The sequence below is a fragment of the Echinops telfairi genome, unplaced genomic scaffold (genome assembly GCF_000313985.2).
Source record: "Echinops telfairi isolate 266 unplaced genomic scaffold, ASM31398v2 ScPeMD7_7458;HRSCAF=8496, whole genome shotgun sequence".
In the NCBI taxonomy this organism is placed as follows: Eukaryota; Metazoa; Chordata; class Mammalia; order Afrosoricida; family Tenrecidae; genus Echinops; species Echinops telfairi.
In genome coordinates, this window is record NW_022111358.1 from 36363679 (window position 1) to 36383436 (window position 19758).

The 19758-nt window shown below is 43.1% G+C and overlaps 1 protein-coding gene across 1 annotated transcript in view; it reads right to left on the reverse strand.

Annotated features, from left to right (window-relative positions):
• BPTF (bromodomain PHD finger transcription factor) overlaps nucleotides 1-19758 on the reverse strand; it is a 136743-nt gene that overhangs the window by 47663 nt on the left and 69322 nt on the right. Inside the window, exons 6-11 of the mRNA XM_013005820.1 lie at nucleotides 17472-17675; nucleotides 16696-16884; nucleotides 7475-7663; nucleotides 2693-2880; nucleotides 1167-1522; nucleotides 131-262 (exon numbers count right to left, since the gene is read on the reverse strand). Of these exons, the coding sequence (XP_012861274.1) occupies nucleotides 131-262; nucleotides 1167-1522; nucleotides 2693-2880; nucleotides 7475-7663; nucleotides 16696-16884; nucleotides 17472-17675 (1258 nt within the window). The remainder of the gene's footprint in view (nucleotides 1-130; nucleotides 263-1166; nucleotides 1523-2692; nucleotides 2881-7474; nucleotides 7664-16695; nucleotides 16885-17471; nucleotides 17676-19758) is intronic.

The window sequence follows — 19758 nt, forward strand, 5'->3', positions numbered from 1 at the left end:
GGAGGAGGAGGAGGAGGAGGAGGAGGAGGAGGCCGGCATTCATATGGCCTCTCACTTACATCAACTTTCATCAGTATTTCCCTAAAGAAATCTCACTATCCGTCACTCACACGGCTCAGAATTCACTTACCTGGTGTGGCCTAACGATTCCCGCCATATCGGCAGCATCACAACTGGTTTGACGGCACACTCCAAAATTGCAAGCGCTAATGCAAATTCTCTCGGTTTGCTGCACATCTGAACCGCCTTTATCCAATTTGCCCTTATTTCAGAAGACAAGAAGGAAATGATTTCACTGAGTTGATCTGAAGTCAAGAGCACAATGGTTGCCATTTAAGATAATGCCATCTTATAAGACATATCTATGGGGTTTCAAAAGGTTCGTGGGAAAATTCCATTATTTTACAATGGCATCTCTCCTACAGCAGATCCAGTGGGGCACTCAGATACCAAGAGCCCTGGTGGTGTCGTGATTGAGTCTGAACCAACTTGATGGCAGGGAGTCTGAGTCTGGAAAGACCATTGCTGTTCAGTTGCTCACAGAATGAGACTGTGGAGGTGGGAAGAAGTCCCAAACCAAACCAAAGCCCCTGCCTTCGAGCTGATGCCGACTCGCAGCAACCCTACAGAACAGGGTAGGGCTGGCCCAGGTGAGTTTCCGAGATGGCAACTCTTTCTGGGAGTTGAAAGCCCGTCTTCCTCTTGAGGAGCAACTGGTGGTAGAAGTTCTAGAAGTCATTTTAATGCTCCAACTCCTTAGACCTTCAACCATGTTCTGGAACTCTCTCTGGTCTCCACTAGATTGCATGGATAAAGGCTGCCTCCTGCAAATCTCGTAAATGCTGTGTGGGCTCAGTATGTGCAAGCTGCGGATTTCTGCACGTTTTTGTGATGCACTGTGCTGCCAGTCCCACGGTCAGCAGTCTGAAGCTACCAGCTGCTCCGTGGGAGACAGACAAGGCCTGTAAAGATGTAGAGTCTCTGAAACACACTGGGCAGTTCCACTCTGTCCCATAGGGTAGAGCCGAGTTGGAGTTGACCCCACGGCAGTGAGTGAGCCGCTCAATTCATTGGTAACGGCACTTGGAAGGGCGCTTCCTGCCGATAAGCATTTCACAACTATCTAGCAGGCTTAGCAGCGGTAAATCGCCCTCCGTTCCCTTTACCTGTGTGAAGCCCAATTAGGGTGCAGAAAGGACGAGGGGATGTTGTTTTCTAGCTGGGTGATGGTCAGTCTCAGGGTGGATATGGTAAGAACTTTGGACCCATGGACAGAGCCGTTCCACTTGAACTCTCCAGCGGGAGTCAGGCAGAACTTGTGTGCCAGGTGCCTTCTCTTATCGTGATCTTCTCTGTGCTGGTGCTTGTTCAAAGCAAACGAGTTGGTGGAATACTGATTGTGGTAGACGCGGTATTTCCCTTCTTGACCTAATTTGAAATAGTTGTGGATACTTCCTTTCATGACCACATCCTTCTTGGTGCTCAACCGGGAGACTTCTCCTTGAGAGTTAACTACCAGAACCTGACCGAGAAAATGAGATTCCGTTATTCCTCTCCAAGATGTGATGTCTCCTAGCACTTTGTAATTAAATCATTCCAAACAAGGACCACAAGATATATCTTATGGCTGGACTTTTGAAGTTTGAGCTAATTGTTTAAGATATGCCAGCAAGGGGCTAGGAAACGAATGTTTATTAAGTGTCTGTTAACAATAACGCAAGGCACTAGTAAGTTCTTTCTTTCCTGCATCTCAAATACCGTCAGGAAGCTGCGTGCTTCCTTTACTCATCAACACTTCAAACTTACAAACGTGCGTTCGAGTTTAAAGGAAGGGCATTACAGATCACTCCCCCAAAAGATAGATTCCTAAAGATACCCGTTCTTCTGCTCCTTTTATCATTCCGGCTTTGAGTACTTTAAAAGAATCCTCCCAATTCCGAGACCCCAGCCCATTAATGCCCCGGGACAGCAACAGTGGACCTCAAGGAGCTGTCAAGAACCTGAAGTCTAATTCAGTAAGCTTGCTCGGCCAAGAACACAGAGTCCTGCCCCTCCTGCCAGGTGAAGCATTATTTCGGGAGCCGAGCAGTGCTTTACTCTGTTGTCCACGGGTCGCCGTGAGCCGGAACGGACTCAAGGCACCTCCCGAACCACCACCGACTGTGTTGCTACGAAAAATGCCTTCTTACCAGGGGTCGCATTCTAAAGAAAGTCACTGTGACTTAAAAAAACCCCCAAACCTTGTATATTCTTGTGTATCTACTTTGTTGCTAATCCTCCAGTCTGGGGGTCACAGATGTAGCCACAGTTCTGCCACCCTGGCTAGCTGGGGTGGGGCAGAGAGGAAGCTCTCTTCTACGCTCTGGAGGCTTCCTCCTTTAGCTGCAGGGTAACTGAAGTGAGGACAGCTAGAACTGCACCTTCAATCATCTGCAAGTCTTTAAGAAAGTCACCCCCACCCACTCATGCATATGCTGAAAACAAGGTGCAAAACTGACCCGTGCAGCAAGGAAGTAGACCTCCCACTGCACTTTTAATACAAACCTAACTTTAATCTGGTTACCTCTTCTCTGCTTGGAAGTAAGGCTGCCAACATTCAAAACAGGACTACAAGCTACCTACCTGCTTTTAAGGCATGGGTATTAAAATGATTTCACATTTCAGACGAGATTTTTGAACAGAAAGCACACACCTCTTTGCCTTCCTTAAATAACTTATTTGCTTCGTGAGCTGCAGCTGCCACTTGCTGACTTTTCAGTTGGCTCAGTTTGCTGTCTGGATTCCGTAACCTGGTGATAATTCGAGTTGAGCCGGATCCACCGCTACCAGCTCCAGGGGACTCACTTCTCTCGCCATTTGACTTCTCAGATTTGCAATCACCTATCCCCACATGGAAAAGCCACACAGTCATTGCTGAGGGTGAGTGAATCATAAACAACACCAACTTATTGATCCAGTGCACCGCTAAGGTCCCGAAAGTTAAAGGGGGGAAAAGTCCTTCAACAGTCAAACTGAAGGTCATTCATCCCTAAGTGCTTTAAAAGGACAGCACTTACAAGAGAGCATGTCAGAATGGCACTGTCAGTCATTTGTTATTGGGCAGATAATTCAAACAGGCTGGATTATCTGGCTTCAGGGTTCACTGATTTTAAAAATGGGAGGGGGCTGGTGCAGACTCATAAATAAGAAAGACAGTGACTCAATATGCATATTAATAAAATATTGCTTATGCATTCAACAGAAGGTTATAATGAACTTTGGCAAGATTTCCACTGAAATTCTGTGTAAGTACCTAACAGATTAAGGCTTATCAACATAAATGCCATATGAATTTCTCCCTAGGGACTCTAGATCATTATATTTGCTTATTCATTTAAAAACCAACTGAATTAGCTTAAGTCTAATCAAGACCTATCACGTTTTCAAAGTGATTTAATTTTGAAAAGTGACAGACTTAACTGTCCAAGAGCAAGTTCTGCTCTTTATACCCATGAATCTCATTTGAGATAAATTTCTTTTTTTTTTCTTTTTTTGAGATAAATATTTCTATACACTTTCAAAGTTAGCGAAGCACTGTCCATTCTCTGTTGGGCAGATGGAACAAGACCTGACTTAAAAACATTAAGACAATATGGTATTAGCAAAGTAAAGGACAAACAGAATGTATTATGCAGGCACAGGGTGGAGGTGCTTCACAAAGCTTGTGGGAAAATTCCGTCATCATTTAACCCCCTATTTTCCCAAAACTTTTAAAAGCCCCCTTGTATGCATAAAGATGGTACTTTAAATAAGTAGAGAAGGAATATAGGACTGGGAAAACTGCCTGATCAATTTGGAACCAAACCCAAAGTTAAGCTCATTGAGTACACAAACTATTTGCTAATATATTTTTTTCCTTTTCTGTTCAACACTTTTTTCTTTCCTTAAGGAAGATGCTTTCACCCACCTCCATCGGCTGCCAATCAAGCCTGCCCCTGTGGAGTGGGGCAATGCAGCTGAGCTCGGCCAGACTGAGCCCTCCCCTGGCTATGCAGCCCCTTGAGGTGCTCCGACTTGTGTGAGTGAACAGCAGCAGGTATGAAGGAAGGGTTGGCTACTTCACTCCCACAGCGTAGAAGAAACCTGTACTAACTACAGGCCAAAAGCCTACCACAGAAAGGAAAACGGGGGAGAAGATATGGATCTGCTGTCTGCTTCCCTGAATCCACCAATGCACCTGAGGCTGGAACTACCTGGAAAAGTCCTGGATGCACGAGACAGTAGCTTTCTGTTTTGAGCAAGTTTGAGAGGGCTTTTTTGGCACTTGAAATCAATAAATTCTAAATAATCCAGTAAAGTCTTTTAAGATTGTGACCCTCAAATATGGCACTGATGAGTTCAAGATGGGGCAGGAAGATGGAGACCGGGAAACTAGCGGCCTCTGAAGTTCAACGCACTGCAAGGCAGCTGGCTGTGCAGAACACCGGCAGTCTTCTTGGGGGTCAGGCCAGGATAGTCTAGTCCAATGCCAGGAGGCGAACTCTGGTGGCTCCTGCGTGGAACCACCGATAAAGTTCTACAATAAGGACATGAGAGGCAACTTTTGGACTAGGCTGGACTTCCTGGGGGCAGAAAGGGTGTGACACAGAGCTTTAAAAACATAATACTTGTTGTTTTCAGACAACAATCCAATATGGCTGACAATTAATCCTCTGCCACTTGAGAAGTGTAAAGGCATGAAACGGTAAGAACTGTATGTAGGCTGGTTTAAGTAAAAGGTTGGTGGTTCGAGTCTACCCAAAAGTGTTTCAGAAGAAAGGCCTGGAGTTTTGCTTCCAAAAAGTCTGTCCTCGAAAATCCAATGGACCACAGTTCTGCCCTACCACACATGGGGTCACCAGGAGTTGAGATGGGCTCCGTGGAAAAGAGTTTGGAGTTTTTAAGTTCAAATAAGAGCACAGAGGCAGGAAATTCTTCCTCAGGGAAAAAACATGTGACGCAGGCAGAGAAAGAGAACAGGGCTGAGACCGCAGGTCCAAACAGACACTGCGGATCAAGGCTGTAATTCCTCAAGGACAAGGAACATGGTGTGGTTGGCCTGCTAACCCCAGCCCAGGAGCTTTGAACTGGTCCAGTCAGGGTCAACCCAAATTCATAAAATGAAGGTGTACCAGAGTAGAAAAAAGTATGGATCAAAGCCCAGGAATGGGAATCCTGAAGGAGGCACAGTGAGCCCTCCCAAAAGGTTTCATGTAGGAACAAGGATCCTTGCTAGCACTGTGGAGAGCAACACACATTCGAAACAGGTGCTTGGCCGTCATCTGAGCCTGGCTCTTCTGTCCCCTTCTCCACTCTCACCAATGGCCCTTCTCCAACCAGGAGACACCAGATGGAGCAGAGGGCACTCCCCACTAGCAGGTGATAACTGTCACCACTGGTTAAACTTTCACTTTGGCTCCTGGAGATGAACTAAAGATGAGGGCCCTCCAGAACGCACCACAAGTAATTGAGGTACAACACACAGGAACCCTAGACATGCCTCCAAATACATGGGTGCTTCGAAAAGGTCTGGGAAAATTCCATTATCTTTTAACTCCACTTTTCCATGAATGTACAGTTACCACATAGAATTTGGAGAAAGGTTTTAGGTAAGTCTTCAGTTGTGGGTGAGATCACAAAAACACTCATGTATTGGATGGATGGGAACAAATGCCGAGCACACATGCATGTGTGGAGCTGCCGAAGGCTGGGGCTGGGGCTACACCGCTTTTCCTCTTTGCAGCAGCCTTCTTGCTTAGGAAAAGCCCTTCCTACCTGGCTCCACTTTGGAGCCATCAATCATAATACCATGCCTGCCCTGGCCACAGGAGTGGGGACGATATGATCCAAGATAGGCCGCTCCAACTCTTTCCTCAAAGACTGCTGATTGGAAGCAGGAATAGGAGCCTTACCTTTGGGTCACACACCGTGGGATACAAACTACTGGTGCCACCTTCCCTGCCACTTGGTAAAAGCCTGTCTGTCTTAGGAGAGAGTTAACATACACATGCATGCGTGCCCATGGGTAGCACCCCACCCCACCCCCCACCCCCCGCCCAAAAGGTGAGCGAGAAAGTGAGGGAAACAGAGCTTTGATACCAGAATCGAATGATGACTGCTGCTGGCTTAAACGCCACAGTGTCAGGAGGGTTTGCACATCCCCTTGTCACATAGTTACTTTATGCTGTCTTGGTCACTTCTAACTAAAACAGATTTTTACCTTATATCACATGCACAATTATACTCCAGCTGAATTGAAAACAAGTAAAATAAGTCTTATAAGAATGGCAGTAAAATATATTGTATTTCTGGATAGGGGTTGTTTTCCAGACACAAAATCTTGAAACGCTAAAGAAAAAGAATGATTAAATTATAAAAAGGTTTCTCTATAAGACAACACATAAGGAGTTAGACAAGCAATGACTGCATGAAAAATATGTCCGACATCAAACTCACAAGTTTACTATATATTTAAAAAAGATAAAGGGGGGCTCCAAAAAGTTTATAGAAAAGGGGAACTAAAAGATGATTCCATGTTGCCACAGACCTTCTGAGGTCCCCTTCTGTCTATGTAAAAGCTGAAGATTAATAGCCATAATGCACACCGCATTATGAAAAATACCAGAACTCAGTGAGAAAATAGGCAAACGATATGACAAGTCGTTGACAGATAGTTCGGCATATACGTGAATAGCAGCCTACCCCATTCATAAACAAGCAGCTCATGTTTTAAAATAGATTTTTACTCACAAGCATGTAAGAGATGGATGCTGTCGAATGTAAGTCAGTCAATGGAAAAGTAGGTCAGTGGGCAAGCAATTGGTATAAATAATCCTGTTGGATGTACCATTCAGAGGTTGCCATCGTGTTTTCAACGGTACCTACCATTTGACCCAGCAATTCCACTTCCCCGTCCTATCCTGCCAGAAATACTTGCACCAGTAAACAGAGAGATGTGTTCGGGGTGTTAAAAAGCACCATTGTTTGTAGTAATGGAAAAGCAGCCCAAAGGTTCATTAACAGAGAAGGAGCCAGGTGAGTTATGCTTCTGCCTTGTGGTGGAGTACCATGCAGTGGTTCAAAAGAACTCCAACTGATGACACGGCAAGATCACCTAGCGTCGCTGAGGGAGCATAGCACGAAGCAGACGAGTGCATGCAAAATGATCCCACCGATGCTTATAAAAAAGGGTTTCTATAAGATGGGGGCTGGGAGGTAGGGGGTGGAATGTACATGCATGAATGTAACTGCCCGGAGAAACGAGCTAATCTGATGACATGGTAGTGACCTTTGGGGAGATATTTAAACAAAAACAATGAGTGTGAAGTGCTCATAGTATTTTTAAAAAAAGAAAGAAAAGGGGGGAAAATAACAATTGTCCCCACCCTACCAAACTTAATTATTAAAAAAGAAAAACAGTTCAAAGCTCCCTTGAATAGATGAAGTGTGCTCTTACCTATCTCTTCTGGGAGAGAGACAGGTGTGTGAGACTCTCTTTCTCCGGTTTCAGGCTCATCAGCTGCCTTAGCAGAGTCGCTCGGGGCAGCACTGAGCTCACTGCTGCTGTTACTGTGCTCCAGGTTAGGCTGGATGGAGGCAGTGGTAGCAACAGTGTTACTACTGTCACTGGTCTTGTTAGGTTCTTCTAGAAAAATAGAATACCTGATGTTTACATTGGAAATGACATCAAGAGTAATTAACTGTCAGGGGGAAAAAAAGTCTCATTGTTTTATGATTTCAATACAATGCAAGATTTTTTTTAAAAACCTGCTTATGTATGAACAATGGAATATATGAAGAAATCTCCTGGCAATACCCTGAGTTATTTTTTTCAAAATCTCTCGTCTATTAACACAGGCCCTTGCTATTTTATAGACGGCCCACGGCTGAAGACGTCACACTGTTCATCTGAGTGTGCAGGGACGGTTGCAGAAGTGCTCCCACTGAGATAATCTCTCAAGGTCTGAAGTTGTTCAAAAGTCTTCCAACAGTATTAGAAATAGAACTGAACAGAAGTGTTTGCTTTTGCAGCTCTCTATCTAAAATATTGCTGGCTTGCAAAGAGAAAGGGTTCCCTTTACAGAGCACGAGGACTGGAAGTCTATCTCAACTAGCACTGGTACAAACAACACCTAAGACTTTACCATGAGTCAGAAGTCAAGCCACCACCTGGATTGTTCTTGCCACTAACAAGATATTCGTTAAATCACTTGCCAACACCAACATTAAAAAATGGTTGACACTGTATTACAAAGGCTGTTAGAATGCACCATGAGTTCCTTTAAAAAAAAGGTTTTGAGGGGGAAAAACCCAAAACCCAATATAAAAATGGAACACGACATGAACAATACCAAGCATACACACCAAATGCAGACGAGCCTTTACGCATATGGAGAGGTGCTTACTTCATTCAAACCAAGAGAAATGCAAAAGGAAACAAAATCCAGAAACCACTCAGCCATCAGACTGGCCAGAACCAAGAGTGGCAAGGCACTCGGGCCGAGAGGCAGTGGGGGTGCAACACTCCCACACAGCGACAGTGGGAACGCAAAACAGTTCAACGTGAATAAAAGGGAACTGACAGAATCTAGAAAAATTACAAATGCACTTACCCTGAACCTCCACTCCGACACCTGGAAATCTATCCCGATGTAAATTGGCAAAAGAAGAGCTCTACAGAGCTATTCACGGCAGCATTATTTACAACCGACAGAGGCCAGAAACAAGTACGCTGTCCATCAATAAGGGAATGGTTGGCTCAAAGAGGAGACACACAATGATTGCCATGCAGGATACCGTATATACTCGAGTGTTAAGTCGAATCGAATATCAGCCGAGGTCCCCAATTTTTTTGTTTGTTTGTTTTGCAACTAAAACTTCAGCTTTTTCCAACTGAGTGGCAAGTGGGTCTGAACTACTGACGTTGCAGTTAGCAGTCCAATGCTTATCTGACCGTGCCACTGCTTCTTTACCTGGTACCCAATTTTACCACAAAAACTGCATTAAAAATGTGCTGGGGAAACCCGGTTTATACCCGAGTATATACAGTAATCCCCACGAGATGCGAAAGGGTCTTCACGACCAAGTGCACCAAGAAACGTACCCAGTACAGGGTAATAGTTCCAGTTAGTGTGCTGGTGTTGTGCAAGAAGGGGGGTAGTACAAATTTATGGACACACTTAGCTGTTGTTTTTTACAAACAATCTACTGTGTACGTAATGGTCTAAACATGAATAAGGACAGCTAGACAGCTAAGGGACAGGAGGGGTGGGAAGGAAATGGCTACAGAGGGATTGAGGGATAGCGGTAAGTTTTCTGAATAGATCTGGTGACATCATTTTGGCTTTGGAATCATGTAAATACTTTACACTTTCAAGAAAATTCAAGTTAGAACTTCAACTCCAAAAATTGAAAACAAATGAAGACCAAAGAATATTACTGTATTATTACAAGTTGCTGGCATAACCATATAGAGAAAAAAGAATGATTTTAAGTAAGCATGGAATTGTTTTTTGACTACATTCTTGCTGAAAATACAGCATAAAGAGCTGGCAAAAAAATATGAAATGCCATTTAGTAGTAGTCTTGCTGTCAACAGCAATATTGCTATTATGAAGTTACTCATTCACTGCCACCAAGTTTGATTGGTGACTCATAGTGACCCTGTAGGACAGAGTAGAACTGCCTCCCGGGGGCTTCAGGACGGCAACTCCTTGTGGGACGACAAAGACTCACTTTCGCCTGTGAGCTGCTGGTGGTTTCAAGGGCTGCCCAATGTAACCTTGTAACCACTGTGCCACCAAGGCCAAGGCCATTTCACCAGCATCATCATAATCAGATACTAATAATTATTCACGTATACCAGGATTTGCTGATCCTGTAACTGGATAAACCACATACCAAATTGCCATGGGAGAAAGATGTGGGGCTCTGCTTTTGCAAAAAATCATAGCCTTGGAAACCCTAGAGGGCAGATCCACCGTGTCTTATTGGGTCAATATGGGCCGGAACTAAGGGTCTCGGAGTAAGAGGAAGGACACATCTAAGTGTGAAACCAGGGAAATGTGTAATCCTCAGTCTGAATTTGCGATGTCAATAGAGACTCAGGATCGTCCTCCTTTAGCAAGTACGTAAATCCTAGCTCTACTCACGAAAAAGCCGAGGGGCAAGCGGAGTCCCCTAGCAATGAGTCGCCCTGGGTCCAGACTGTGGTCTCTAAAAAGCATTCCCAGGACAAACAGCATCAAAGCTTCTGGGAGGAAATGAGTTCACCCAGGTCTGGGGCAGGAAACAGACAGACAACTTTCAGACAGTTTATTTTGCTGGAAGGCAAAGGAACGAAGACAATGGAAGTCAAGGCAAAAGGACACAAAGCCACCAAAAAAGCCACCCGCTGGTAAACATTAGCGTCCTGGTGGTGTCGTGGTCAGGCACTGGGCTATGATCCGCTTGGTCAGCCATTTGAAACTACCAGCAGCAGCTCCATGGGAGAGTTCCAGTCTTGAAAACCCATAAGGGCTTCACAGTGTGTCAACACTGACTGGATGGTAGCGTTTGGTGTTGGTTACTGGTACACATGAACCAAATGAATGACGACTGCAACGGAGCGAACCAAGGTAAACATGTAAGTCTAGGGCTCTTGAGTCCCAACCAATAGTTTAAAAAGAGAGAAACCCATGCTTCCTCAGGTGCTTTCTCCTGAGAAGTTCACACCTCATGGGCTACTATTAAAGATAATGGGAATACCAATTACTGACTCTGAAAGGTAACCATTAAAGGGACAAAATTAAACATTTAGTGGGCCGTTTCCTGCTCAAGCTATGTTGCAGAGTATTCCAATGGCTTTAAGTTAGTGGAAGAAAATGGATTGGGGGGTGGGGGGGTGGGTAGATACTCAACAGAATATGAGCTACTTTCAAAAAGACAACCCGAGTAAAGGACATGACAACAGAGGGGCCATGAATCTCAGCATTCCAAAATGGGGAACAGCCAGGCATGCTGAGCCTTTGGAGTGATGAGAAATGGAATGCTGCCCTGCACATTGCTTAGGTAGTGTTCTTGTCCCAAAGTTGAATCTGAATTCATTAATGCCTTCCAAAACAAACAAACAAACCTAAAACAATACCATGAAGGAAGGAAACAGACAAATCCTGAGTTCTGGGGCATGCCAGAGGAGGAAAGACTGGGTTTATTCTACAGCCATACATACATATGTACACACCTACTTATGGCATGTGTGGAAAAGCAGGGGAGGGAGAGGATCTTAGATTGAGGGATGCAGATTTTAGAATCACGTGTGGCACACATCATGTGTGGACACTGGTTTTCTTTCAAATACAGCAAATACTGCTTTAAAAAAATTTTTTTAAAGACTTTAGGCCAACTGGAAGTTTTTGAATAAGGAATGGTTATTAGATGGCATTAATGAATTACAGATTTTATTAAAAGGACTGAAGCACCGTCAATGCGTAAGAACATGTTCATATTCTTCAGAGATGTTGGTGAGATTTATAAGACATGATGTCTGGAATTTGCTTTAAAATATAACAGTAGAAGACAAACAAACTGTGGTATCATAGACACAGAAGAATAGTGTAATGCCGCCAATACAAAAGACCTCCAGCAACATGCAACCTTCTATCAACCGTACAATATAAAATGAACAATGTAAGGCGCTCGCTCCCAAAGTTTTACTATCAACACAAAACTCTTGCTGTAAGTTAAGATGACTCAAGTAGAAGTGTATAGAAAACCAAATCATATAGATTAACCAAATAATGGAGGAGTAGGTCGTAATACATTACTTTGACCTCCAAGAGTAAGAGCCTCATGTCTGGGTTTTCCTTGTGAAAACAAAGGATAATATCAACAAGAACAAAAAGATACTATCAAACACAGAACTCAAGGTGACAGTCACTTTGGGTAGAAAAGGCAAGGGACAAGACCACTGAGATGCTTCCATGTGGTTCATCAAACTACAGTCTAACTGTTCATTTTGGGCAATAGCTACCTGGGTGTTTATTTCATTCTTTACAATAATTAAAAAGCCAAGTAAGTGAATTAAAAACAAAACAAAAAACCAAACGCACTGCCCTTCAGTTGATACCAGCTCACAGCATCTCTACAGGACAGGGTAGAATTGTCCCTGATTTTCTGAGACTGTAACTCTTCACAGGAGTAGTAAGTCCCATCTTTCTCCTGAGGAGCAGCTGGTAGTTTCAAACTGCTGATCTTACAGTTAGCAACCCATCGCAAAACTACACCACCAGGGATCCTTAAATGAAGGCAAGTGATTGTAACTCTCAGGTTACTAAGCATAAGACTTCTATTCCCTCAAAGATATTTAATACACAAGCATCAACAACAATAAAAAGATAGTTTAGTTCAACATAAGGGGACTTTTCACCATGATAAAAATGTTAATTGAACAAGGTACATCTAATAACATATCCTCAAAATTTACAATGCCAAAACAAAAAACAAAAAGACCCACTAAACAAAAGAGAAAGGGTAAATTATACAGCAAGTAATCAGAAATCATTTTTAAATGTCTCAAAGAAGAAAAAAAAAGTGAGCACATACGCGTGTAGATTTGAGATGAGCATACAGGCATGTAGATTTGAGGAGATGAGCATACAGGCATGTAGATTTGAGGAGATGAGCATATAGGCATGTAGATTTGAGGAGATGAGCATACAGGCATGTAGATTTGAGGAGATGAGCATATAGGCGTGTATATTTGAGGAGATGAGCATATAGGCATATATATCTGAGATGAGCATATAGGCGTATAGATTTGAGGAGATGAGCACATAGGCTTGTAGATTTGAGGAGATGAGCATACAGGCGTGTAGATTTGAGATGAGCATATAGGCGTGTAGATTTGAGGATATGAGCATACAGGCGTGTACATTTGAGATGAGCATATAGGCGAATAGATTTGAGGAGATGAGCAGATAGGCATGTAGATATGAGGACCACCATGTGAACCCCCTGACCTCCGTTACAGATCACACTGAAAACATGTTCTTCAAGCACACATGAAACATTTATCAACACTGACCAAGCACTGGACCATAAAACAAGTTCACTAAGTTTTAAAGGATAAAAATCATTAACAGAATTCTCTGACCACAGTGAAGTAAACTCTAGAAACCAGTAACAAAAAGACAACTAGAAAATCTCTAAATGTTTGGATATTAACTATTTATAAGTAAATTACAGGTAAAAAATACACACACAATAATGGCAATGAGAAAATATTTGGACCTGCATGATGACGACAACTTGGCAAACAGAAGGATGGCGCTATATCGAGGTAGACAGAGGGAAAGTGATAGCTTACACGTTCTACACAGAAGGAAACAACAACAGAGTCATCACAGAAACTGTGGGAAGTCATAAAAACACATTACTAGGAAGGAAATGGTAAAGACCAGAAATCTATGAAAAATACTCAAATTCTGTTTAAAAACTGATACAAGTTTAATCAAGTTCTAAAAACAGCTTTCATAGTTTTTCTGGTGTCAGGTCCCATGGAGTCGGTTCTGATACAGAACTGAATGAAACACTGCCCTGTCTTGCTCCATCCTCGCCCACCTTCCTATACCCGAGCCCACTGTTTGCAGCCGCTGTCAATCCATCGCTGAGGAGTGCCTTCTTTCTCACTGCCCTCTGCTTTACCAGCATCATGTCCTTCTCCAGTGACCGGTCTCTCCTGACAACACGTCTGAAGTATATAAAATGAATTCTTGCCATCCTTGCCTCTAAAGAGCACTGGTACAAGTCTGGAAATGTCAGCTTTCTACTCTACCTCTCTGCTCCCCGCCCTCCCCTGTCCCCAGTCTTAGAGGTCTGAGTTATTAAATGGTCAAGGTTTGAAGTTCTTGCAGGGACAGCATTTTACAGAGTTTGGCTCTAACCCTGCCAATGGTTCCCACCCCACTTGAAGCCAGCTACAGACCATTGTTTTTTAGGCTGATTCTCATCTAAATTTTGTCATGACATAGCTTCTGCCAAAATATATATATGAACTGCAAGGTTTAACTCCAAAGGATCTCAGATATTATAAGTTTCTTCTTTAAATTACAACAAAAACAAAACAACAAATAACATGACTGAGGAATGAACATGCTAGTTAACAAACAGCTTAAAAGGCAATGTCTGCTAACAATCTACCCATGGTTACTCGGGGCTTAAAAACTTAACAGCCACGGTTCCTACAAAAAGTTAAACATAGATCTATCACATGACCCAGCAAACGGAAAAGCTGGGACTTTTCAAACAGACACTTGTACTCACAGATCATTCACAACGTAAGCAGGGGCGACAGATCATCAGAGATGAACAAAACGTAATCTTCCCATAAAATGGAGTATCACTCATCCATAAAGACAAATAAAGTCCTGATACATGCCACAATGTGAAGAACTTAAAAGAACTATGCTACGTGAAATAAACAAAAGGTAAATGTGAGGGGACTCCAAAATGTTTTGTGGAAAAATGGAATTAAACAGTAATAGAAATTTCCCACAAACGTTGTGAAGCCCCACCATGCTATGATTTTGCGTCCATGAAGCACCTGAGACAGGTGAATGCACGGAGTAAGAGAGTAGACTAGGGTGCCTGGGGCAGAGGTGGAAGGGGGGAGTTACTGCCTCATGAGCACAGAATTTCTCTTGGAAGGCGATGAAAAGTTTGGGGGGGACAGTGATGACCACGCATCATTGGGCATAAAGCAATGCCACTAAATTGTATACTTAACAGTGGTGAAAATGGCAACTTTGACCGTACAGATGCCGTTCTGCAATGGAGTGAAAATATAAACAAGAAGAGCACACGAGCCGACTCCAGAGTGAGGTTTGCTCTGGGCACACTGATCAATCTAAAAGGACCAAGAATTTTCTAGTTAACTGTTTACTAAGAATTTAATCATGATCCCAATAAAAACTGATATCTTTTCATATTATTTTGGGGCAGTACTCTACTTTCAAGCACTTACTTGTGAATACATGGAAGACAGAATAATTTTTTAAATAGGGATCTAATTACAGAATCAAATGACAGCTCTCTGGCTTCCTCCCTCCCATCCATTCAACAGAAGGCTCTCCTCTCCCGAGATCACCTCTCATAAGAGTTTCATGGTGCATTTATGCATGGGGATTCACAAATTCTATTTCCCAAACAGCTCTCATTAGAAAGAATTTGCTTAAATCTAGTCAAAGCATCTTCACCATTTTTTTCTATTTCCTTTTTTAACTTAAAAATAATACTTCTTATTTCGAAAAACCAGTTCTAATCTCCACCTTTGAGTCTGCTCTGTAAGTATTTGTGTACAGCAGCATAATTTCCATCCCTCGCCTTTCAACCCTGGTCTCACAGTGGTTTGTAGTTGGGTTGCCCACCACAAGGTCAGCAGTTTAAACTACAAGCTGCTCTGTGAGAAAAAGACAGTCTTTGTACTTCTGTAAGGAGTTACAGTCTCAAAAACCCAAGAGGACATTTCAATCCTGTTTCAACCCAGGGTCACTATGGCAGTGAGTTTGTTTTGGGAACCCTTCAACAACAATTTATTCTTTTCCAGGCTAGGAACATTTTGTTTCTTCACTCAGTTCACCAGATACTGTAATTTCCAGACTTCTCTTTTGGTTTAATGGCGAGTCTAACCATGGTCAGTTTATCGCAGTGCTTCTTCTGGACCTTAAAAGCCTACGGTGTTGTCAGCCACATAACTTGCTAGCTTGGGGAAAATAAACAAATACATTTTAAGAGATCTTGAGAGAGTAAAGGATCTGAACATAACAGCAGAAGGGGGCCAAGAACGAAAGTCTTCCAACTACGAATGCTGTCTTAGTCCCGTCACAACTACATTCTCTGTATGAAACGTAGCAAAGGAAAGTTTGAAAATAAGTGATATTCTTATGGACACAGAAAAGGTTCTTTGAAAACTGACATCAAGATAATACGACACGATTCTGGATTTGGGGAGGGATAGCTAGTGTTTAATTTCTTATTTTGTCCCCCTATATTTTCTAATGTGTCTTTTATAAGCAAACCAAAACATGATGCTTGTATGGAAGAATTATTTTTCATTCAAAAGAGAGAGAAAGACAAGTATAATGACACTCTTCACATCTAAGTATACTTACTTGGAGTATAATTTCAATTTTAAAATACTTTAAATAAAACGGCTGGTTAGATTGTATATCTATGTCAACATAGACAAGCACCTTGCAGACATGTTCTGCGACAATGGTTTCTACATAACATTCTGGTCTGAAATGTGGTAAAGGATCACACAAACCCATGCAGACATAAAATTAATTTGTTAGTAACTACTACATGGAACGGGTTAAAACATTCAGAAACGGAGCCATTACCAATTAGTAATATAAGTACTTAAAATCCAAAGGGCTGCCGCTACGGCTTAATGAGAAAAGACACAAAAACAGCTAACATGGATTTTGGGATGCATGGCCAGTACGATGAGTTTCGAGCACTAGCTACGAGAACATGGATCAAGTCCAAATGTTAGGTGACAACGGAGCAACCAGGGCCGGCAGGTGAGCAAGCAGCATGAATGGGCACGCACTCGACAGGCTTGGGTGACATTCCGCTCTTACTACCAAAGGGAAGGGTCCCCCCATTACAGAGGCCTTGGTACGCTGCCCTCTGTACCTGGCACATCCTGGGGGAGCTCAGATGCCACTTTCTTCTCTGCCATGGTGCTGCTATCATGGGTCTCTGAGAGACACCCCTCGGGGCGCCTGCCTTCACAGGGACTAGTCTCTTCTGAAGCAACATTTGTGGTGTCGTCGCCAAGATTTGCTGCCACAGAGTTACCTTTATCCCCAACTTCTGTTGGCTCTACAGTGAAATGCACAACACAACTTTAAAGATGTTCTTGAAAACGGCTTCAGGCTGAACGGCCACAGTTGATCACATTAACTCAGTACGAAGGTTCCCCCAAACACCTGATTTTGCATTATAGTCCTTTCCAAGCAATTCCGTTCAGGAATACTACCGCAGTAGGTAATCCAGGAATTATAATCGCTGGCTATATTAAAGAATTAATATTTTTAATGGACTACATTTTACCACATACAAAAGCACATCATCAGGCATAAAAAGAGTCTTTTTGCAGGAACAAATCTCAGAGGTGAAGTGTAACTTACTAGAAGGAATAAAGAGAAAGACGGTATATGGTTACAGTCAACCTACTAATACATAAACCTGACTAGCACGATTACACAGGCTGCTGAGAGGGTGTGTGGAAGAGTGAGAGAATGTGTGCAAGAGAAAGATACACAGACACGTGGCCTGATCCTTTTACAAATACAAATATTAAGTAGCTGCTTGCAATACAAATTTTCGTCGTTTTGCAAGTAGAACTGGAGATTTTGTGGACAACTCTTAAGAAATATATATACATTTAACCAAAGAATTTTTTTTACCCTCAGATTTTCCTTGTTCAGTCTCATCATCTGGTGTTCGGTCATCGTCTTTTTCCAGGGCCTGGTCTTCAAATTCCTCTCGGCTTTCCTCGGAATCTTTGGGGTCGGTATTCTCAGCCTCAGTCTTGTCCTTTTCCATTTCTTCGGGGCTTCGAGCAGTATCAATTTCTCCTTTTTTAACTCTTATGGATTCCAAAATTTCATCTGCAATGAAAACAAATTTTAAAAATCAGTCCTGATATGGTTCTACGAATGCTACTAAAAATTTTCAAATATGAGTGGCTAAAAATGTCAAGGTGTAACTGAAGAAAGGACCAAGACTCCTCACAAAATTTGGTTTAGAAAACTCAACCCATTTGGTTACTGTTACCTCTAAAAATTACATACATGCTAACAACAGGCTCTACATGGTTTTAAAAAGAAAAATTAGACTCCCATCTGAAATTGAGACCATGCAGGCTTGCTGTCACTTCCTCCGCCATCTGACAAAACAACAGGCTGACAGAGCCCCAGGATCAGAGGTGTGATTTGGAGAGCGAAACCTGGAGACCCCGTGGCCTGGTGCAGTTCTGGCATGAGTCAGACGTGTGAGCCACTGTCAAATGAGAAAATGACATTCCTCCTACAAGTCTCTACGGTGCGGTGCGGTGGTATCTCCTTCAAACTGGGCAGAGTGATGCAATGGTGTGGTGCAGACCCCCTGGTACAGCACTGAGTGCAGCAGGTGGAAGGAATGTCATTCTTCGGGTTCTTCTCCAATGCTCCCAGGTTTTAGTGCTGCTGAGCCGGTTCCAGCTTTGCATACCCCGCCCCAAGTCAGCCCCTGGGCCCTTGGGACACACCAGCCACAGCCTTTGCTTTATCTATTTAACCCTTGTTGCTTTCTAGCTTCGGGCTCATCTGGTCTTTTCTGGGCCGAAGTCCTAACAACACATGTCTCTCCAAGGAGCCCTCGCTCCTTTTTACTGGCACATAACATTTACAATCTGGAGTCTGGCACTAGATCTGCTTGTTACTACTGGGTTGTCACTGCTTCCGGGTCTTTAGTGGGCCGGGCCGGGACATGCTCATATATGTATACACATCTGTATTTATTTCGTTATCTTATTTCACTTCATTCTAACATTATCTCCCCATTTGTAACTTCTTTTTCTGAAAGAAATCTGGCTCTCCTTTTCTACAATACGTTGAGCTATTTGTTCAATGCTAACATACATATAGTTTCAGAATTCTGCACCATCTTGAGAAAGCACTTTACCAACTCGCGTGCAGTGTTTGTGAAAAAAGAAACCTTTTCAATGCCCTGTAATCATCACAGCACTTCTTTTTGTGAATTTTCTTGTTTTCATTTCCTTTAATTGTTCTCCGCGTTCATTTTGGTTAATGTTTCTAAATTGCAGGTGTCTGCCCTCTAAATTAAATGGTAGGTATCTACATTTATTTTAGTTTCTGAGGTTTCAAAACGCCTCATAAAGCCATCAATTGAAAGCCTAACCTTTCAGGGGAAGGTTCAGTTATGTTTGAGTTGGTTAAAGGTAACTCCTCCCACTCTCGTCTCCCTACTCCGAATTCCTCTACGCATTCAGAGCCGGGGATTCCCGAGGAGCTAAGGCAGCTTTCGGACAGCCACTGGCAAGTTTGCTGTCCTCTTCGCCAACCAAGTCACCGAAGATCCCTTTCCACACCATGTCCTGGCACTCCTTGACTGATCGATCCTGAAGGACATCATGCTTGGTGAAGTAGAGGAGAAGCGAAAAGAGGAAGGCCCTCAACAAGGTGGACTGGCACAGTGGGCGCAACCATGGGTTCAAACGTAGGCACCACTGTGAAGACGGTGCGGGACCAGGCAGAGTTTCACTCTGTTGTACTGGGAGCACATGAGTCGCTATCAGTCAGAATTGACTGAAGGTGCCTAACAACGACGACTTCATTTATTCTTACTGAAAAACTTACCAATGGCAATATCGCAATCACTAGTTCTAAAGATCTTTTCATTTTCAGGAAAAAAATGTACTTAAGAATTATGCCGTTTTCTTAAAGCCACAGTATTACTTCTCATTTTCAAAAAACACCTACAACCGCCATCTAGCTCAGAAGCAACAAAGCCCACGTGGAAGCAGCACACCAGTCTGTGTGATCATGAGGTGTTGAAGGGATGAGGTATCAGACATCAAAGAACAAAAAATCATATCATTGTGAATAGGGGGAGAGCGGGATGGGGACCCAAAGCCCATCTGTAGGCAACTGGACATCCCCTTACAGAAGGGTCTCAGGGAGGAGAAGAGCC